The following is a 16,660-nucleotide window of genomic DNA, read 5'->3' on the forward strand; positions in this document are numbered from 1 at the left end:
TCTCTTCCTGCCTTCAAGCGCCTAAGGGGAAGTGGTTAAGTACAACAAGGTGGAGGCCGCAAGAGGCCCGCACACTGACTGTATGCACATTTAGACTCACTGGTTTGCCAAATTAATATATGATGGTCAACATCTGCTTCCGCTTACACAGAAGGGACAGATAGTTTGGTTTTTCTCAGAGCACACAAACTTTGTGAACAAACTTGAAGAACACATTTTACTAAGAAGGAATAAAAAACAGCTGATGAATGAATGGTGACATTCATCTTTCATCATTAAATCTTGGCTGGAACCAAGACCATCCAACGCTACTCAACCCTGTCTTGTCCTCACCTCCACTCTTAATGACAGTATCAATCAAACAATTAAAGTCTTAGTACTGTCCACCATAACTTTGCAAATCTATATAAATAAAAACAAAATCAGCTATTCAGTCATGTTGGAAAAACAACTACTGTCCGGTGTTAACTGCAACTTTTATACAGTTTGTAATTTTTGTGTATTTTAGATGAGAGTTTGATTTCACGTTCACGTGCTTATAATCTACAATCAGCCCGAGCTTTCAGAGCTGCACTAGGGGTCATGGCTTGTCTGCTACAGCAGAGGTCGCTGTTGTAAACATACAAAGATAATGTATGAGGCGTTAGATAAATTAATTAGCACAATGTCAAGTGCAACAAAATGCTAATTGTACTTTGTGCTTTTAAAATTTCCAAAATTAAAGAAGCACCCAAGTGTCTCTTTGCATTTAACAATATTTATAAATCCACAAATTTTCTATCAAAAGTTGTTCCTCACTCAGGAGTCAATTCGAGCTGTCTTGAGGTAAAAAGGTGGTGAGACGCCTTTTTAATCGCAAGTCCCCAGAGACAAACCGCCGTCCACACTCAAACTCATAAGTGCAGCCACAGTCGACTTGTCAGTTACTATAATGGGCATATATTTAGACTGTGGGAGGAAACTGGAGGTCGAACTGCTACTCTCTGAGAAAAAAGTTGCAAGTGTTTTAATTTCTAAAATCTTGAAGACCAGGGCATAACTATGATTTATAATGCAAGTTCCTTATCATTTCTAATTAGCTGTTATTTGCCTAGTGGGTCTGTGGGGCTTACTTCTTATGGTGAAAAAAGAGGGGTTTTTTTCAAATTCAAATTTTCAAAGTCAAAGTTTTACTGCCAATGGATGTTATCACAGACATTTTAAACAGAAGGTGTCTTTTTTTGTAACTCTGGTGTGCAAAAACTATGGCAAAAAGTTAATAAAGGCTACACTTTCAAATGCAGCAGTAGTCAAAGGCAGCACAGACGGAGCATGGGTTCCAAAAGATGGCGGTGCTACAAAGTGCCTTCTTTGAGATATAGATTGGGTGTCTTTAAGAAGTTCAGAGAGAGACCATGAGAATGGAGCATCATGATAAAGAAAGATATTTTATCACTGCCTTCTCTGTAGGGGACAAAAAATGAGAGCCTTGTTGAGGTGTAGTTTAAATGCATGATTAAAAGGAGAAGAGGTGAACAATGGTAAAGAAATGACAACAGGTGCACATGAAACAGCAGAGAGAGAAAAAGAAAGGGAGGAAGAGAGAGATAGAAGCAGGATAGAAATCTGAAAAGACTGGGAGAAAATCTTTTGGTGCCAAGAACCAGCCAGTGATGAACAGAAAAAAGAGACAGATAAGGAGAAGGACAGGGAATATAAAGGAGGTGTCAGAACGGGCGCGGCTGTGGTGCTGAGACTGACATGACATTAAAACGGGGAGAGAAAGCGCCGCCACATAGTGGGCAGAGCACATAAAAATGGATTTAAAGGCCCGCTGTGTGACATTCACAGGCACACATCCACAAGTGGACTGCAGATAAGCTCAGGTATTACACATTCATATGCAGTATCTCAATGATTATTCATCCATTTATTTTCTATACCCGTCTCTGCGGCACTCTGGGTCGCTTCAGGAGAAGGTGGGGTCACACCCAGGACAAGTCACCAGTTCATTGCAGGGACGAGTAGAAAGACGTACCCACATTTCTTCTCACACACTTACACAATACCGTCTCGGAAGAGAGAACCCGGAGAGAAAGATCCCAGGCCGGGGAATCGAACCCGCAACCTTCTTGCTGTGAGTGCTAACCACTGCACCTGAACTAATAAGAGCATTTTGACGTTGCCACAGTGAGCCACCATCTGACAGCAGGTCAGAGCATGGATCCACGAGGGGTCCCGTCCTTTTAGAATGGAACAAACTCTGACCATCAATGGTGTGAAAAGACTTAAAATAACAAAATAATGAAAAAAAATGTGAAAGAATTGTAAAGTCCTTGCATTCTGACCACAAGTTGCTATTAACCCTTTAAGCGCCATCATTTTTTTCAAGAAAATATTCAATTTTGATATCAAGATTTCAAATGGCTGTGGCTTGAAATTGGTTAGAGATAAAGCCATACTGTAATTGAGAAAAATCTTCAGTAAACCCAGACTTTTTGTTTGTTTGTTTTTGCATTATGTCAGATGTCAGGCGTCTGTATGTCCGATCCCTGTCTCCACAATACCCCAAGGCTCATCAAAAAACTACTAACCCATAAACTACTTTTAGCACCATATTTGGCGCTATGGCCAGTCTAATTCAGCAATGACGCTTGTCGCAGTTTTGCGACCGTGGCACCTAAAGGGTTAATATCTTGAATCACAATTGGACTGATTCAGAAGACGGTGACCTACAGGGTCAGTTCTTTCCAGTTCTCATAGGGTGACCAAATGCCCTGGTTTCCCAGGACATGCCCTGCTTTTACGTCCTGTCCTGGACGTCCACTTTTTTGTTAAAAAAAACAAAACAAAACTCTATTCATACAAAGGAGGCAAACTTTAAGTATATAGAAAATGTTTTGTAAACTTTGAGTATTATTTCAGTATGTCATTGCCGACCAAGTGTTTTGGTTGTCAAAATATGGTCACCCTATCATGGGTGCACTGCCACAAGGTGTCCCCCAAAATTTGCAATTCTACAGCGCTGAAGAATCACGATGTACTATCGACTAACTAACTATACAGAGAGTGCCAAATGCAGCAGGTGTCTCAAATGATTCCACTTTAGGTTAGAGGGAGAGAGGCTGTTGAAGGTGAACCTGCTCTGTTGGCACCAAAAAGAGCAATAAAGAGCCACATGTTTTTCTTTAGACGACAAAGCAACAAAATAGTCGAGGATCACAGGAAACAAGTGTGACAATGCGGAGAAGAAAAGAGAGGTCGCCGCATGAGTCACTGCCGCTGCCTCGCTTACCCTCTTCCTACACGCAGACACACAATATTGCACACTCATTACACACACACATGCACGCACTTGCGCAGGCAGGCAGGCTCTTCGTGAGCGAGACCTTGGTTGTCTGGGACTGCAGAGCGGAGACGAGCAGCAGCAGCAGCAGCAGCAGCAGCCCAGGGAGAGAGGCAGAGGCAGCGCTAAGGTGAGTGGAAAATTGCTACTTTATAAAATGTTTTGAATTTGTAATCAGTCTTGGCAACACATTTTTGTGGTTTCTTATAGTTGACAGTATATTTAAGGTGAAATAATTAGAAAACAATTGTGCAAAGCTGTGTAAATTCTGCAGTCATGACAGAATATTGAAAAAACACGTTATCACCTATTCAAGCATTTCAAGCTTTTTATATATATGTATGTATATATATATATATATATATATACATATATATATATGTATGTATATATATATATATATATATATATATATATATATATATATATAGAGAGAGAGAGAGAGAGAGAGAGAGAGAGAGAGAGAGAAAAAACATATAAAACATGCATTGTATTTGCACTGAACTAACACTAGGATGTGAGATTTTTGTGCACTGACATTTTGTCCAAGTCAATTAACAAGTGGCGGGAACGAGGAAGAGAGTTTTCCTCTCCACAGAAAAAACATTAAGAAGAAGAAGAGTTCATGAAGTTTGACGCTGCGTTTCCAGAATAGCACAGAAAGGCATCCAGGTTGAGAAAAAACGATTCAAGAGACATTTCTGGATCTCTCCCTGTGACTTCTGCAATATGAACAGAAGTCAATGGCTGCCAATTATCGTCGCCCAGCTTACATATACCAGAGCAGGAAGGGTAAAAGCTTTTCTGAACTGGTCGGTCACAGTAACTGTGGACTGACCTGCAGCTAGTTTCATCTGAAGCAGCCTAATTAGTAACTGAATTCGGTTAATTCTGTCGTTTCTTACAAATGATCCCGTTGGTTCTTTTATCTCAGACATAGATTTTAAGGTTTTTATGCTCCTGACAAGTTTCGGCGTGTTCTTCCACCTGTCAGGTAAATAAAAACCTTAAAATGCATGTCTGAGATAAGAGCCTCATTGGAGAGATTTGGTGTGTTCATGTTGCACAGCAACAAGCTGTTAAGAAGATGCTGCTTGTACTCAATGAGAAAAATTAAATCAAACATAACTGGAACTCTGAAACTAACCGTTGAGTTTTCAACATTACAACAGCACTCGTGTTGGTCCACTCACGCAAAGCACTCATGAAGCAAAATGCTTCACGCAGACACTGTGATGTGGGAGCAGCGTGCTAAGGTCAAGAGTGACACACTGGGTTTGTGTTTATGGCGAAGCGATACATGCCGTTCGTATTTATACATATTTCATGCGTCTCAGCCACCCGTTAGTTTCGCAGCATGGGCTGGGTCTCCCCCCCGTCCTCTGTTGCTTCATCAAGATTCCCCAGTTTCTATCTGAATACCAGGATATGTAACTGTTACCAAGCAACCTGCCATCCGAAACTCTGTGCGTCTCTCTGTCAAGGACAAAAACAAAGACAGGCAGCAGGACGGACACATCCACAATGCCCACCACCTTTGCAAATATGTAGAATTTTACAGTGTGGTTGATTTTTAAGACTGCGCATCTCCACCTGCATTTTTTTCCAAAAAGGATTCTATTTTAAAACACTGGATATAAAAAATAATCCAAAACAAAAAGACCAAACAACTAATGAAGGTGTTTGGATGAACACCAAAACCCTTGTGCTTTTATTTATTTATTTTATTTATTTATTTATTCTAATGTCCATTGTTTTTAAAATAAAATTATTTTTAGAAGAACTTTCTACCTGGATAAATGAATCTCCACAGACACACCTGCTAATTATTTTTCTAAATGTACTTTACTAACTCATCAGAGTTCTTCAAAAGTGCACGAGTAAACATCAGCTTCTTACCTAGAATGTTAATTACATCCAATATGCTCCAATACAGCTGTTAATGTTGAGTGACCTAAGGGAGAAGCAGAAAATGTTATTAAAAGTTTATTTCTAAAAAAAAAATAAATAAATAAATAAATAAAAGGTATATTCAGCTTGTAAAAAAAAAAGAGAGAGAGAGAGTCGGGGGTTGCAAACTGACTTGGTATTTGAAGGGTCAGAAGTGGGTGTCAGCTGAGAGGCAAACAACATCATTATTGCCCATCCCCGCTGTTCCAAGTTCTTTGCTGCTGCCTTTCATCCCAGTATCCAGATTGGGCTCCTTTCAACAGACCACTCACTGGGTAATGAAATGTCTAGATGGGGACACACTGTGGCCGTCGGCAGCTAGTTTGCATCTTTTTTTTCCCCCGCAGTGGGTGGATGAGGGGACACAAGGGAAGAGAAATGTTGATGGGCTAAAAGTTCATCACTTTTTGTCTGCAAATTGTCCACCGTCACTTTTACCCATGCATGAATCATTCAGGCACCTTCACTCAAAGCCTGAAAGCGTGATGCACAATTTAGTTGCAAAAAAAAAAACAAGGGGGGGGGGGGGATCTCCATAAATAGAACAACCTTTTACATCCCTGTGGAAAGGATGAGGTCTTTTCAGTCCATCCAAGTCCTCAAAACCCATTACATAGAGACTCTGTTTTGTGTTGTGTGTGTGTGTGTGTGTGTGTGTGTGTGTGTGTGTGTGTGTGTGTGTGTGTGTGTGTTTTCTTCGTGAGATTGTGGGTCCGTGACGCAGGCAGCAACGGCTCACAACGCTAGACAACCTTAGGTTAAAAAAGAAAGCAGACGGTTAATAATTCAGAAGCACTATGTGAGAGTGATTGTTTATTTATAATTCGCTGTCCTCTATGTGCAGTAAGCGGATGCTTACAGTGACTTGACAGGAATGAAGCTACAATACATGCAAGTCACCTGAAATGCACATCTAATCAAAACTTCCAACAGGTTCCAAGCAAGTGTGAAGACAAACTGAGTGGAGGTGATTCTGCATTTTAATTCCAGGCACGTGGAAGGTCCAACAAAGCTTCAGTTTTAGTGGGAAACTAAAGGCAAGCGGTTTTGCAGAGGACAGTATAATCAAACCACTAAATATGCTGCTTAGTATGGAGCTGAAAAGCTGTATTGACTAATTATTTGTGCAAAGTTGGTCCCATCCCATGGGACATACATTTTCAGGTTCAATTAAATGTTAGCTAGAGAGTACAAGCTTTCACGCAAATACAAAGTCCCAATTCAAAAATTCAGAAAGCAACAGGCAGGTTGAGAGGCAGAATAAAAATGAGAAGTGAAACGTGTGGGTGGGTTTTATGTGATGGCTTAGCTGTATTGTGTATTTGAGAGCTGTTCCCTATACGCGGCGGCACTGCTATCAGTGTTTGCCCTGAATGAAGTTCAGCACAGCGAGGCGGAAATGTGTTCTCCGAACAAAGCTGAAGATTAGGAGAGTAAAAAGGATTAGAGACGGTTTTTCTGTTTCTTCTCGCATGGGTTTAATTAAAACCTGCTATAGCTTGCAAATTTCACAAGGCTAATGCCCCTTTGTTTTGTCTCGGTGTAGAGACCATCCGCCTCTGGACATCATTCTCATTTTCTCCAAGGTGATAAGTCGGCGGATCTTGACCAGGTTAGCACATATCTGATTAAGCGGTTGCAGTGTTAATGCAAACTATTGTCCAGTACACCCACACTTCTCGGCACTCTACTATTTTCACACCACAAAGCACAAGTGCAAGCAATTGGCCCACATGGAAGTCAGTCATGGATGAGTTGAAAGAGGTTGAACAACTTTTCCCTGCGCAAGAAAACATCATCATGTCACGGCATTCATGGGCAATTTCCATTTATATTTTATATCAAACTGCCGCTTCATTGAGGGGAGAAATCCTTCCGAGTTCTGCAACACCGAAACGAAAGTTTGCTTGTTTTGTTTTTTCATTAATGCATCACCACCCTGGTTCACCACAATGGCTGTTTACAGTTGAGAGCTGCTCACTGCGTCCTTGACTGCATCGACAGTGCGCCCACGACGTGCAAGTTCATCCTTCACGCTTTATGACTTCAAAATTGCCGAAATGGCAGCTTCGCTTCGCAACAACTGAGCCAACACTGTGCATAAAAATGAACCACTTGCGTTCGACACCTACGTGTTTGTTTAATGGTGATGCATTACATTTTAACTTGGCATTCAAGGCGAAAGGCGGCATGTTTAGAATCATTTATTTAAAAAACCAAAACAAATAGCGCTTATTGTGACCTTTTGCTTCAAATCTCAGAAATTATTCGAACATTAATATGTTTAGATATGTGCGTTTAACACATCCACTCCAGTGAATCAGCTTTGCACAATATATATTATTCACAAAAAAGTGCATTATTAGCCCTCTGTTCACTGTATTCTGCATAAATACGCGTTTTAACTTCATGCTTAAACGGAAGCGTCGTCGTACCTCGCACACTGTCACTTTTGAGTCGGACTTGCGATTTCACTGACTGTGTTTCTCCTCTTTTACCACAGGGTGTCGCCACAGTCAAGGAATAGGCCGTGCACGCCACGCAGCCTCAGACCGCGACTCAGAAGACAACTGACCAACACACACCACAGGCATTTTATCAGCCAGCTGTGTTCTTCTGCAGCTCTCAGTGGAATGATCAATCGAGGGGGAGGCGACTGCTGTCCATCTGAGTCTTTGACTGACTTTTTCAGAGAAACGTAAACACTACTACGTCCCAGCGGAGATGTTTCCGGCTGGTCTTCAGTGACACGGCCGGCCAACATGGCGTCCGGTGTGATGCTGGGCGCCGCCGTCTCCCTCCTCATCCTCCTGACAGTCGGCGGCAACGTGCTGGTGTGCCTGGCCGTCTACGCCTCCCGACGCCTCCGCTGCCTGACAAACTGCTTCATACTGTCGCTGGCCGTGATCGACCTGCTGCTCGGCCTCTTGGTCCTCCCCTTCTCGGCGATCCTGGAGCTGAGCGACGACTGGCCTTTGGGCCCGGCCTTCTGCAACTTCTACATCTCCATGGACGTGATGCTGTGCACGGCCTCCATCCTCACGCTGCTGGTCATCAGCGTGGACCGCTACCTGGCCGTGAGCATGCCTCTGAGATACGCCTCCCTGATGCTGCCGTGGAGAGTCGCTCTGGTCATGGCCGGCGTCTGGACCGTGTCGGTGGCCGTGTCCTTCCTGCCCATCCAGATGGGCTGGAACACCGTCAACGGGACCGTGCAGAATCAGGGTCGCGGGGATTCGGAGAGGAGGTGCCGCTTTGAGCTGAACAGACCCTACGTGCTCACCGACGCCCTCCTGACGTTCTACCTGCCTCTGGTGGCAATGTGCTGGATCTACCTGCGAATCCTACGCATCGCGCGGGCGCAGGCCAAGCGCATCGTGAGCACCCAGCGCACCTGCGTCACCCGCTACAGCGGCGGGAGCAACCCTCCCACCACGACCCTGGTGGTCTCAGGGGTCCCGTCTGCGATTCTGCGGGAGCACAAAGCCACGGTGACGGTGGCGGCTGTGATCGGAGCGTTTGTGGCGTGCTGGCTGCCCTATTTCATCCTGTTCACGGCGCTGGGACTGAAGGAGCACGCCGACCTGTACAACGTACCCGAGTATTCCATTGTGTTGTGGCTGGGGTATACCAACTCAGCGCTTAATCCCATCCTGTACGCGGCCCTCAACAGGGACTTCAGGTCAGCCTACAGCCACCTGCTGCGATGTCGATATTCTTCTTGTAACGGCGCGAGGACCAATCGACCAGCTTCTCTTGCACCGGCAGGTAAAACTGCAGAGATTGTAACTCGTGCAGCTGATGACGCACCAGAGTCCGGCGACGGTGGTCATTCGTCATCAATAAAAATTAATTAGAGCCAGCCAGTATGTCTCCTTATCCCCGAGTCTCTCCAACCTGTACTCTGACGTCCACTCTCATCCGCCCCTAATCAGCCCGAGATGAGCTCACTGAGGCGTCACCGTTGTGTGAACGCACCTGTTTGGCCTGTGGGGCTGACGAAAAGACGAGCTGCGGGACAAGCGAGCTGACGCACGGCACTGCTGCCACAGATGTCAACAGCAATGAAAGGTAACTTGAACTCAGGAAACAGGAAAATTTAACGACCTCACTTGCACAATTGCTCACAACAGTATTTTTTTTGTAAAAACATACAATTGTTTCCACTTTCTTTAAAACGCAAAATCGGCATCATGACATAAACATGTACTATTTGTGCTCACCTACTATCCATGTCCAGGTTTTCGCTAATGCCGGATGGGGAGGATGAAAGCGGTCCTATAAGCATGTGCTAAAATCCACCAGTCACAGAGGATGGAGCAAGAGAAAGACAAAGGTCAGCGGGTTTCCATCCCTATTTTTGACCTGTAATGTAGTGCAATATTAGTAAATATGCATACATGAGGCATGGACACAATTACAGCATGATAAATAAAATAAAAAAAACAGTAATAATAAGTTACTCATTCGTTTGCATTAAGTCCTACCAAGAAGTACAGCAGTGTATATTCTAAATTTTGGCAAATTTATTTCCACTGCATTAATTGCACTGCCAGTGTCATCCAGATTATGTCAGGCCATAAGACTAAAATGTTTATTAGGTCATTAAGTTTGGGTGCAGTTCAGTGGCAGGTGCAGACATTTCAACTCCCTCCATCATGTATTTGGTCTTGGAAGCTAAATAATTTACTACACAAGAATTTACAGCGTACGCCTAAAGAACTGAATAAGCCCAAGTAATGAATAATCATGGTGTGCATCTGTAATCACATTAGATCTCGGCAGTGAGTCTAGATACAACACAACAGCAACACCATGACGCAAGCATGTTTACATCTGCATTTTAAAGATGAATGCAATAAGGCTTCACCAAGATTGCATGAGGGTCATTGAAGAATGAAATTAATAAACTTGTCCAGCATAGCACTTTGAAACAACATTTAAAGGTGTCTTGCATTTCATTTTGTTATTTAGCATTTCAACAAGCGGTCCAGACTAGTGTGAGCTATTCCAACATACAGAAAGTTCCTCTATAATGAGCATAGTTTGAAAGAAACAATTGTTTCTCTTTCCTTGAGTTTTGATTTCTGTACTCTGTCCCTGTACAAGAAAAGCTGGTAAAACTGTTTGATGCTGTTCCTTTGTGCCTCTTCTCTTCAATAACGAATCCTCCGCCCCATAACCCATACAGAGAAAAGGGAAGAATCCGCTGCATACACGCAGCCTGCCACTATCTGCCCAGGAACAACTGCTTGAAAATGGCTCAAAAATGAAGGTCATTGAACAAACCCGACCCACAACAGGGTAAAACATGAAACAGATGGGCATGACACTGAAATAACTGTGGAGGACTAAATGACACCAGCTCATTACCGAAGGCTAAACAGATTTCATGAACGACATATTGTATCACAAGTTTGAAATGCAAATGGCTTCAGCCCTCATGCAGCGAGGCTGAAAATGTAAAATGAATAAATTAACTAGCATGTTTCATTTCTTGTTTTGCGGAACGCGTGGAATTCAAATTTCTGCATGCCTTTAATGCTCCCCAATTTAAAAATGCATCTGTGTCAGTATGATGTGCGTATTGCCGTTTTAGCTGGAGTTGAGCATGGATAGGAATCATAAAGTGAGATTATGAAAGAAAAAAAAAAACCTTATGTGCCTGTAAAATAATACAGGGAAACAATTCATCACAGCTGTCAGCAGACGCTGCCTCAAACTGCCACATTAACACTTAACCCTCACCACACTTGCAGCAATTTCCCTTGAGGACCGATACTGAAGTGTATATAATATCTGCATGTCACAGCTCGAAACAGGCGTTAGAGGAGATTTACAACCATCTCAACCACATGGAAACACTTCCAACTACTGGGATTGTAATTTCTTCTGTTTGGCTCCACCTACCATATCTATTCTTTTTTTTCTTCCACAATTTTTATCTGGGATCAATTAGCAGAGAATGAATGCTCCATTATTTGGACTTTTTGCTCTCACATACTCATTCAGTCAGCCGTACCAGCTGATCACTGAGTGATTCAACGTGCCAGCAGTGGTTCCAAATTTCTCAAAATCTGTCTCAAATCAGCACTCTCATTACCAATGGGAAGTGCAGTGACGACACTCACGTTAGAGATTTGCCAAAATGTTGACCTATCCCTTTAAAGACAAATAAAGAGTCCTTGTGAAGTCAGAGACAGAGACATGCAGCTTTTGGTCGTCAAACGCTTTGAAGTATTCAGTGTTCGAAACCATGAGCTTCCAAGAGGACTTAGAACAAAATATGTCGAGGCACCAAATCTACCAAACGCTGAAATCGTATTAAAGAAGAACAAAACCAAAGAAAAGAAAATCCGATAAGAAGATTTGTTCTGAAACAAGCGGGTGAAGTGAAAACATAAAAACCAGCAGTAATGGAAGCCATCGCGCTGAAAGAAGAAATCTTGCTTGGCTTCTGTCTCTCATGATGCAGTACCGCCTCGAGGCCACCGCAGCAACGTGGCTGCGCCGACCGCTGCGCCAAATGTAAAAAGCCGATTGCTGGAAACAACACCCTCACACAGAGGTACTGATAAACTGTGAAGCAACTCTTGGGAAGGTGGGCCGTGATCAGGGGCAAAGCAAAACTGAGTTTCCTGCAGTGTTCTTGAGAGAGCAGCGTTCCCTGAGCAGCTGTTTCCTAACGTCGAGGAGCAGCACAGGTTTAATACTGCATGGGAAAACTTCAACCTGCTGTCACAGCTTAAATTGAGGGCGGGTTTTCTGCAAGTTATGCTGAGCTCTATATTTTGATTGCCTTGAAAAAGGTACAAGACAAATAAGGAAAAGTGCCAAATTTGGGATTCACACAAAACTTTGTTGGTTTTTGGTTTGTTTTGCAGATGACGTGGTTTTGTTGCCCACAGCCGTCAACACTCTTCAGCACGTGGTGAACACTCAGTACATTTAAATGCAGGGCTTAATCGCACAAAGTTTTTCTCGTCTAATCGGACTTCTCTCCTTGTCCCAGTTTAAATGCAGCTGAGAAAATCGAAGCATTGATGGGAACACGTCCTCCTCCCCCACACTAGGGGGCAATATGAGTCTTTTCAGCGTGTTAACTTCCGGTTAACCTCATTCGTCACAACAACAAAACAACTGGACAGAGGTGTAATGTCCATACTGGTCTTCACTTTAATTAGTTTCCTCACCGAATAGCTACAGATGTGCTGCGCTACCGTCAGCGGATTGGTCAGAAATTCATAAACGTACGCAACAACAACTGGCGATTTTACTGTCAAAGCCCACATCTACTACAGCGAATATACTCTTGTAAGTGAGCGCCATCTATCAGCTGTCTACTTCCGTGAGCTACCGAGACTCACAGCTAGCACGGCTTTCTTCGAATATTAGTAAATGAAGTCATAGTCAAGTCATTGTAATCGGACTGAGGCAATAATTCGGTTTTTCTCGAGTGTCATGGAAACGTACTGACGGACATGCTGTACAGGGCCAGGACTAGATTGTGGTACCTCATATTAGGAGTGAAGTGCACCAAGAGGGCACCACAGTTCAATAGGCCAAGTGTCACTTTTCACTGTCTTGGTCCTACGCGTCGATATCAGGGGTCTCCTGTTGTGTTTGCAACCACTGACATGTCACTATGCAGAAACTAATCGTCTTTGCTTCATTATGCAAACAAACAGTGTGGTTTGGCAGTTACTGTTGTGTTCAGATGCACACAAATGTCCGCACATGAGCACGCGCACACTGGCACACGTGCTACAGCGCAAGCTCACATGCACGTGCACACACACACACTCTGCTATCTGTGTATGAGCTATCAATCATCGGTATTGTCATTATTCAACACTGTCATCGACAAGCAAATCCTCCTCCTCCTCCTCCACTTCTTCTCTTTCCCTCTCCAGTCTTTGTGTCTCATTCTCTCTTTTCCCCACCTCTCCACTAAATCTCACTCACACGCACGCACGCGCGCGCTCGCACACACACACACACACAGTGAGGGAGAGGAGAGAATCATGAATCATAAATCTTGTGAATGCCACCTAAAGACTGCTCAGCGCTATGAGGAAGGGAGGTGATTGATAGACACGAGCGATGGTGGCGAAAGCAAAGGGGATGGACAGAAGGTTTGTAACCGGCGACACCGGTGTCAGGGAGCGCGGTTCAGGGGTCAAACGCATCAGAGGGGACACAATATGCCAGCAGAGGAGGGCGACAAGGGTGGGGGGTGAGGAGGAGGAGGAGGAGTAAATGGTTGAAGGGGAAGAGAGGAGGGGGGGGGGGGGGGGGCGAGAGGAGGGTGTGGGGCGGTTCCTGCCACACTGAGGCTAAAGCCATAACTCATCTTTTATTAAAAATAATGAAAAAAACTTAATGAGTTAATAATATCACGGAGAAAGAGGTAGGGAGTGCGACGGAGACGGAGGAAGGGGACAGGAGGACGAGGAAGAAGAAGAAGAAGAAGAGAAGGAAGAAGAAGAAGAAGAGGAGGAAGAAGACAGGAAATGAAGGAGGAAGCAGCGGCCGCGGTGAAAAACGGAAGCGGGTCAGCGTGTGTGCCTCTCAGCCTTCGGTCATCCGCCGCACTTTCTCAAAGTTCACGCAAGATCCATCAAAGCGGCGGGGACGATCGAACCGAGCGATCCCCCAACCCCCCCCCACACACACACACACACACACACGCTCCCCCACTTCTTGCCGCAGATCCTAAAATCCCAGAGCCTTGCCTGGTAATTAAAGGCACTTAACAACCAATTAACGGTGATGAGCTAAATTAGCGGGATATTGTCTCCTTTGACGAGGCTACTGCATTAGCGGCGTGTCGGCGCGGCGGCGAACAAACCTCGGCGGCCCGGGTTTGCGTGTCGGCAAATGACGGATTAATTACTATTAAAACATCAGCACCTTAATGAGGCTGGAAACAATTAGAGAGGTCGTTAACGTGGCGCGAGCGGCTGAGCGCACGAGAGGAGGAGGAGGAGGCGGGAGGGGGAGGAAGGGCGGGAGAGGAGCCTTCTTTGGGAAGCAATACTGATTAAATGGACGCCCGGTCGCACTCATCCACCAATAATCCACGGACCTATTAAACACGTGACATCATCATTCCTCTTCTCCGCCATCAAGCTACTCCCCCCCCCCCCTCCTCCAACCATTATCTTTCCCAACACCACCACCAGCATCACCACCACCACCACTAGCCTCCTTCTCCAGCCTCCTTCTCCAACTCCTTCCGCCTTGTTTTTTTCGTCCCCTCATAAAAAGCCTCTTTCTCACTCCTCCATCCCCTTCTCCACTTTCCGCCGCCTTTTTTTTCCCCCTCCTCCCCGCTCCCATTTCCTCCTTCCCTCCTTCATGCTTGGGGGGGCACACAGTCCTGTGAAGGAATTTAATATGCAACTTTTATATGAGAAACCAATCGCATACGTCTGGGTCTATTGGGCTCGCAATCTATCGGCCCGGACGGCTAATGCAATAGAGAGAGCCGGGGCTATTTATCACGCGGGGAGCTATCTCTTCCTCCCCTCTCTCCTCTCTCTCCCACTCTGCCCTCGCTGTCTCTGTCTTTATTCAAGCCCAGATTCCCGGCTGCCACTAAATCAGGCCAACTATGAGATATGGCTGCCCAGAGGGCATCTCCTCTTTTATAGGGGGGGATTTGGATTTTGTATCTACTGGTTCCTCAGTGGTCGTTGAGCCCGCGCTAACGGAAGCTATAAACATTCAACAAACAAAAGGCAGCGGCTAAAGTGTCCCTCCATCCCGGCCGTAATGATCATGAGCATGTAGAGATATATACAGCGGAGGGGAGGTAGGGGGTGGTAGGAGGAGGATGCATGAAAAGCTGATGAATTCGATCTTGCGGCGTTTACAGTGACGCTCGCAAACAAAAACATGCCTCTGCACAGGCGGGGAGACAGGAAGCAAGGAGACAAAAAAAAAACGGCAACACAAGCACAAATGTTTAACACCGACACGGTGATATGCATCAGTGTGATGATTCACATATCACGAATACTTGACACACAGGCACACAGAGGAGGCGCAAACTTGCAAAGTTTCCTGCTGAAAAACAAAAAGTGAGCGCGCGCCGAGGCGGCTGCCCACCTGCAGCAATTAAAATGCCTACGAAAACCAAATTCATTTCAACAAATTAGCCACATTACTGGCCACTGTGTAATCGCTGATGGCAATTAATAAGAAATTAGTCACAATCAGCCCTATATTAACATCTCACCCAGGGGCCGCGGCTGGAAATTAATAACCGGAGATTCATCTCTCTTACTGTCTTTCTGGCTCCCTCTCAGACACACACAAACACAAGCGCACACGCACACACACACACCTATGCCCACCTTTATTGTTCATGAATCTCCTCTAAGATACACAGTCGCCCCCCCGCCCCTCTACGTGAATCATCTCATATGATCCACAATCTGCTCATGTCAGCTAGCCAGCTTCCTCTTTATCGGGGTGTGAAAACCCCCTGAAAGACACAAGCCTGTGTGTGTGTGTGTGTGTGTGTGTGTGTGTGTGTGTGTGTGTGTGTGTGTGTGTGTGTGTGTGTGCGCACATGCAAGTACATGCAAGTGGTTGCCTTTCTCAGCCACGTTTACTTAACGCAATATTTAATAGACATTTAAATAATGAATAGTGTGTCTAGATTCGCCATTACACGTCTGTCATGGGCGGTCAACGTCCAAGCCGCGCGTTCGTTCGTTCAAGCGCGAGAGGTGCCGCACGAAACGTGAAAGGGGGGGGGGCCCCGAGCGGTGGAAAGTGGGCCCGCCTCTGGGGGTCCTCACACCAATCAGCAACGCGCACCAAGAATCAATTAACACCAGTGGGAGGGGGCAGAGGGTATGGCAACCGCACGCGCTCAGACGCACACACACTCCACTCGTCTCGTCCGCACGCACGCTGCCCACACACATGGAACTGTCTGAGGAAATATCCGTCACATGGCACACTGCGCGATGCGCCAGCGTGTGCGTGCGTGCGTGTGTGTGTGTGTCTTAAAGCATGTGTGTGCCCCCCGTTTCCCGGTGTGCCCCCGGTCTCTCGTGGTGTGAGGTTGGGGAACAGATTGGGGGTCAGCAGGGGGGTCAGGCAAGGGTCACCCCCCGTCTGTGTCATGTACGTGTGTGTGTGTGTGTGTGTGTGTGTGTGTGTGTGTGTGCGTGTGCTTCGGTTTTTGTGCCCGCGCGTGTGTGCGTGTGTGTAGCAGAGCCTGACCATTACTTCCAGGGCTCACTGTCAGGCAGAAGTGAATAAGATGGATGGTGTTGATTCAAAGTACGAATTCATTGCTCCCGCCCGAATCCACAGAGAATAAATACATCCACAGAAATTATGAAGCAAGGGACCGAAATGAGCATC

At 45.3% G+C, this 16,660-nt stretch overlaps 1 protein-coding gene across 5 annotated transcripts; it reads left to right on the plus strand.

Annotated features, from left to right (window-relative positions):
• The first annotated feature begins 2,705 nt into the window (after positions 1 to 2,705).
• hrh2a (histamine receptor H2a) lies at positions 2,706 to 10,760 on the plus strand. 5 transcript variants are annotated; one of them, XM_076046684.1, is made up of 5 exons: positions 2,706 to 3,455; positions 6,822 to 6,887; positions 7,779 to 9,043; positions 9,211 to 9,346; positions 9,516 to 10,760. In XM_076046684.1, the coding sequence occupies exons 3-5, from the start codon at positions 8,038 to 8,040 to the stop codon at positions 9,568 to 9,570; spliced, it is 1,197 nt and encodes a 398-aa protein (XP_075902799.1). In that variant the 5' UTR covers positions 2,706 to 3,455; positions 6,822 to 6,887; positions 7,779 to 8,037; the 3' UTR covers positions 9,571 to 10,760. The 5 variants fall into 5 exon arrangements, with proteins under 5 accessions (XP_075902799.1, XP_075902800.1, XP_075902801.1 ...); XM_076046686.1 differs by lacking the exon at positions 2,706 to 3,455 and having other exon boundaries at positions 5,373 to 6,887; positions 9,516 to 9,611; positions 10,469 to 10,760; XM_076046687.1 differs by lacking the exon at positions 2,706 to 3,455 and having other exon boundaries at positions 5,373 to 6,887; positions 9,516 to 9,611; positions 10,474 to 10,760.
• The last annotated feature ends 5,900 nt before the right edge of the window (positions 10,761 to 16,660 follow it).

This window comes from Nelusetta ayraudi, unplaced genomic scaffold (genome assembly GCF_046127955.1).
Source record: "Nelusetta ayraudi isolate G7.1 ecotype Tasmania unplaced genomic scaffold, CSIRO-AGI_Nayr_v1 ptg000090l, whole genome shotgun sequence".
NCBI lineage: Eukaryota > Metazoa > Chordata > Actinopteri > Tetraodontiformes > Monacanthidae > Nelusetta > Nelusetta ayraudi.

Coding starts and splice junctions, on each gene's coding strand:
- hrh2a (XM_076046684.1), top strand. CDS start 8,038: ATGGCGTCCGGTGTGATGCTGGGCGCCGCCGTCTCCCTCCTCATCCTC. Junction 9,044..9,210: donor AGCTTCTCTTGCACCGGCAG/GTAAAACTGCAG, acceptor GCCCCTAATCAG/CCCGAGATGAGCTCACTGAG. Junction 9,347..9,515: donor GATGTCAACAGCAATGAAAG/GTAACTTGAACT, acceptor ATCCATGTCCAG/GTTTTCGCTAATGCCGGATG.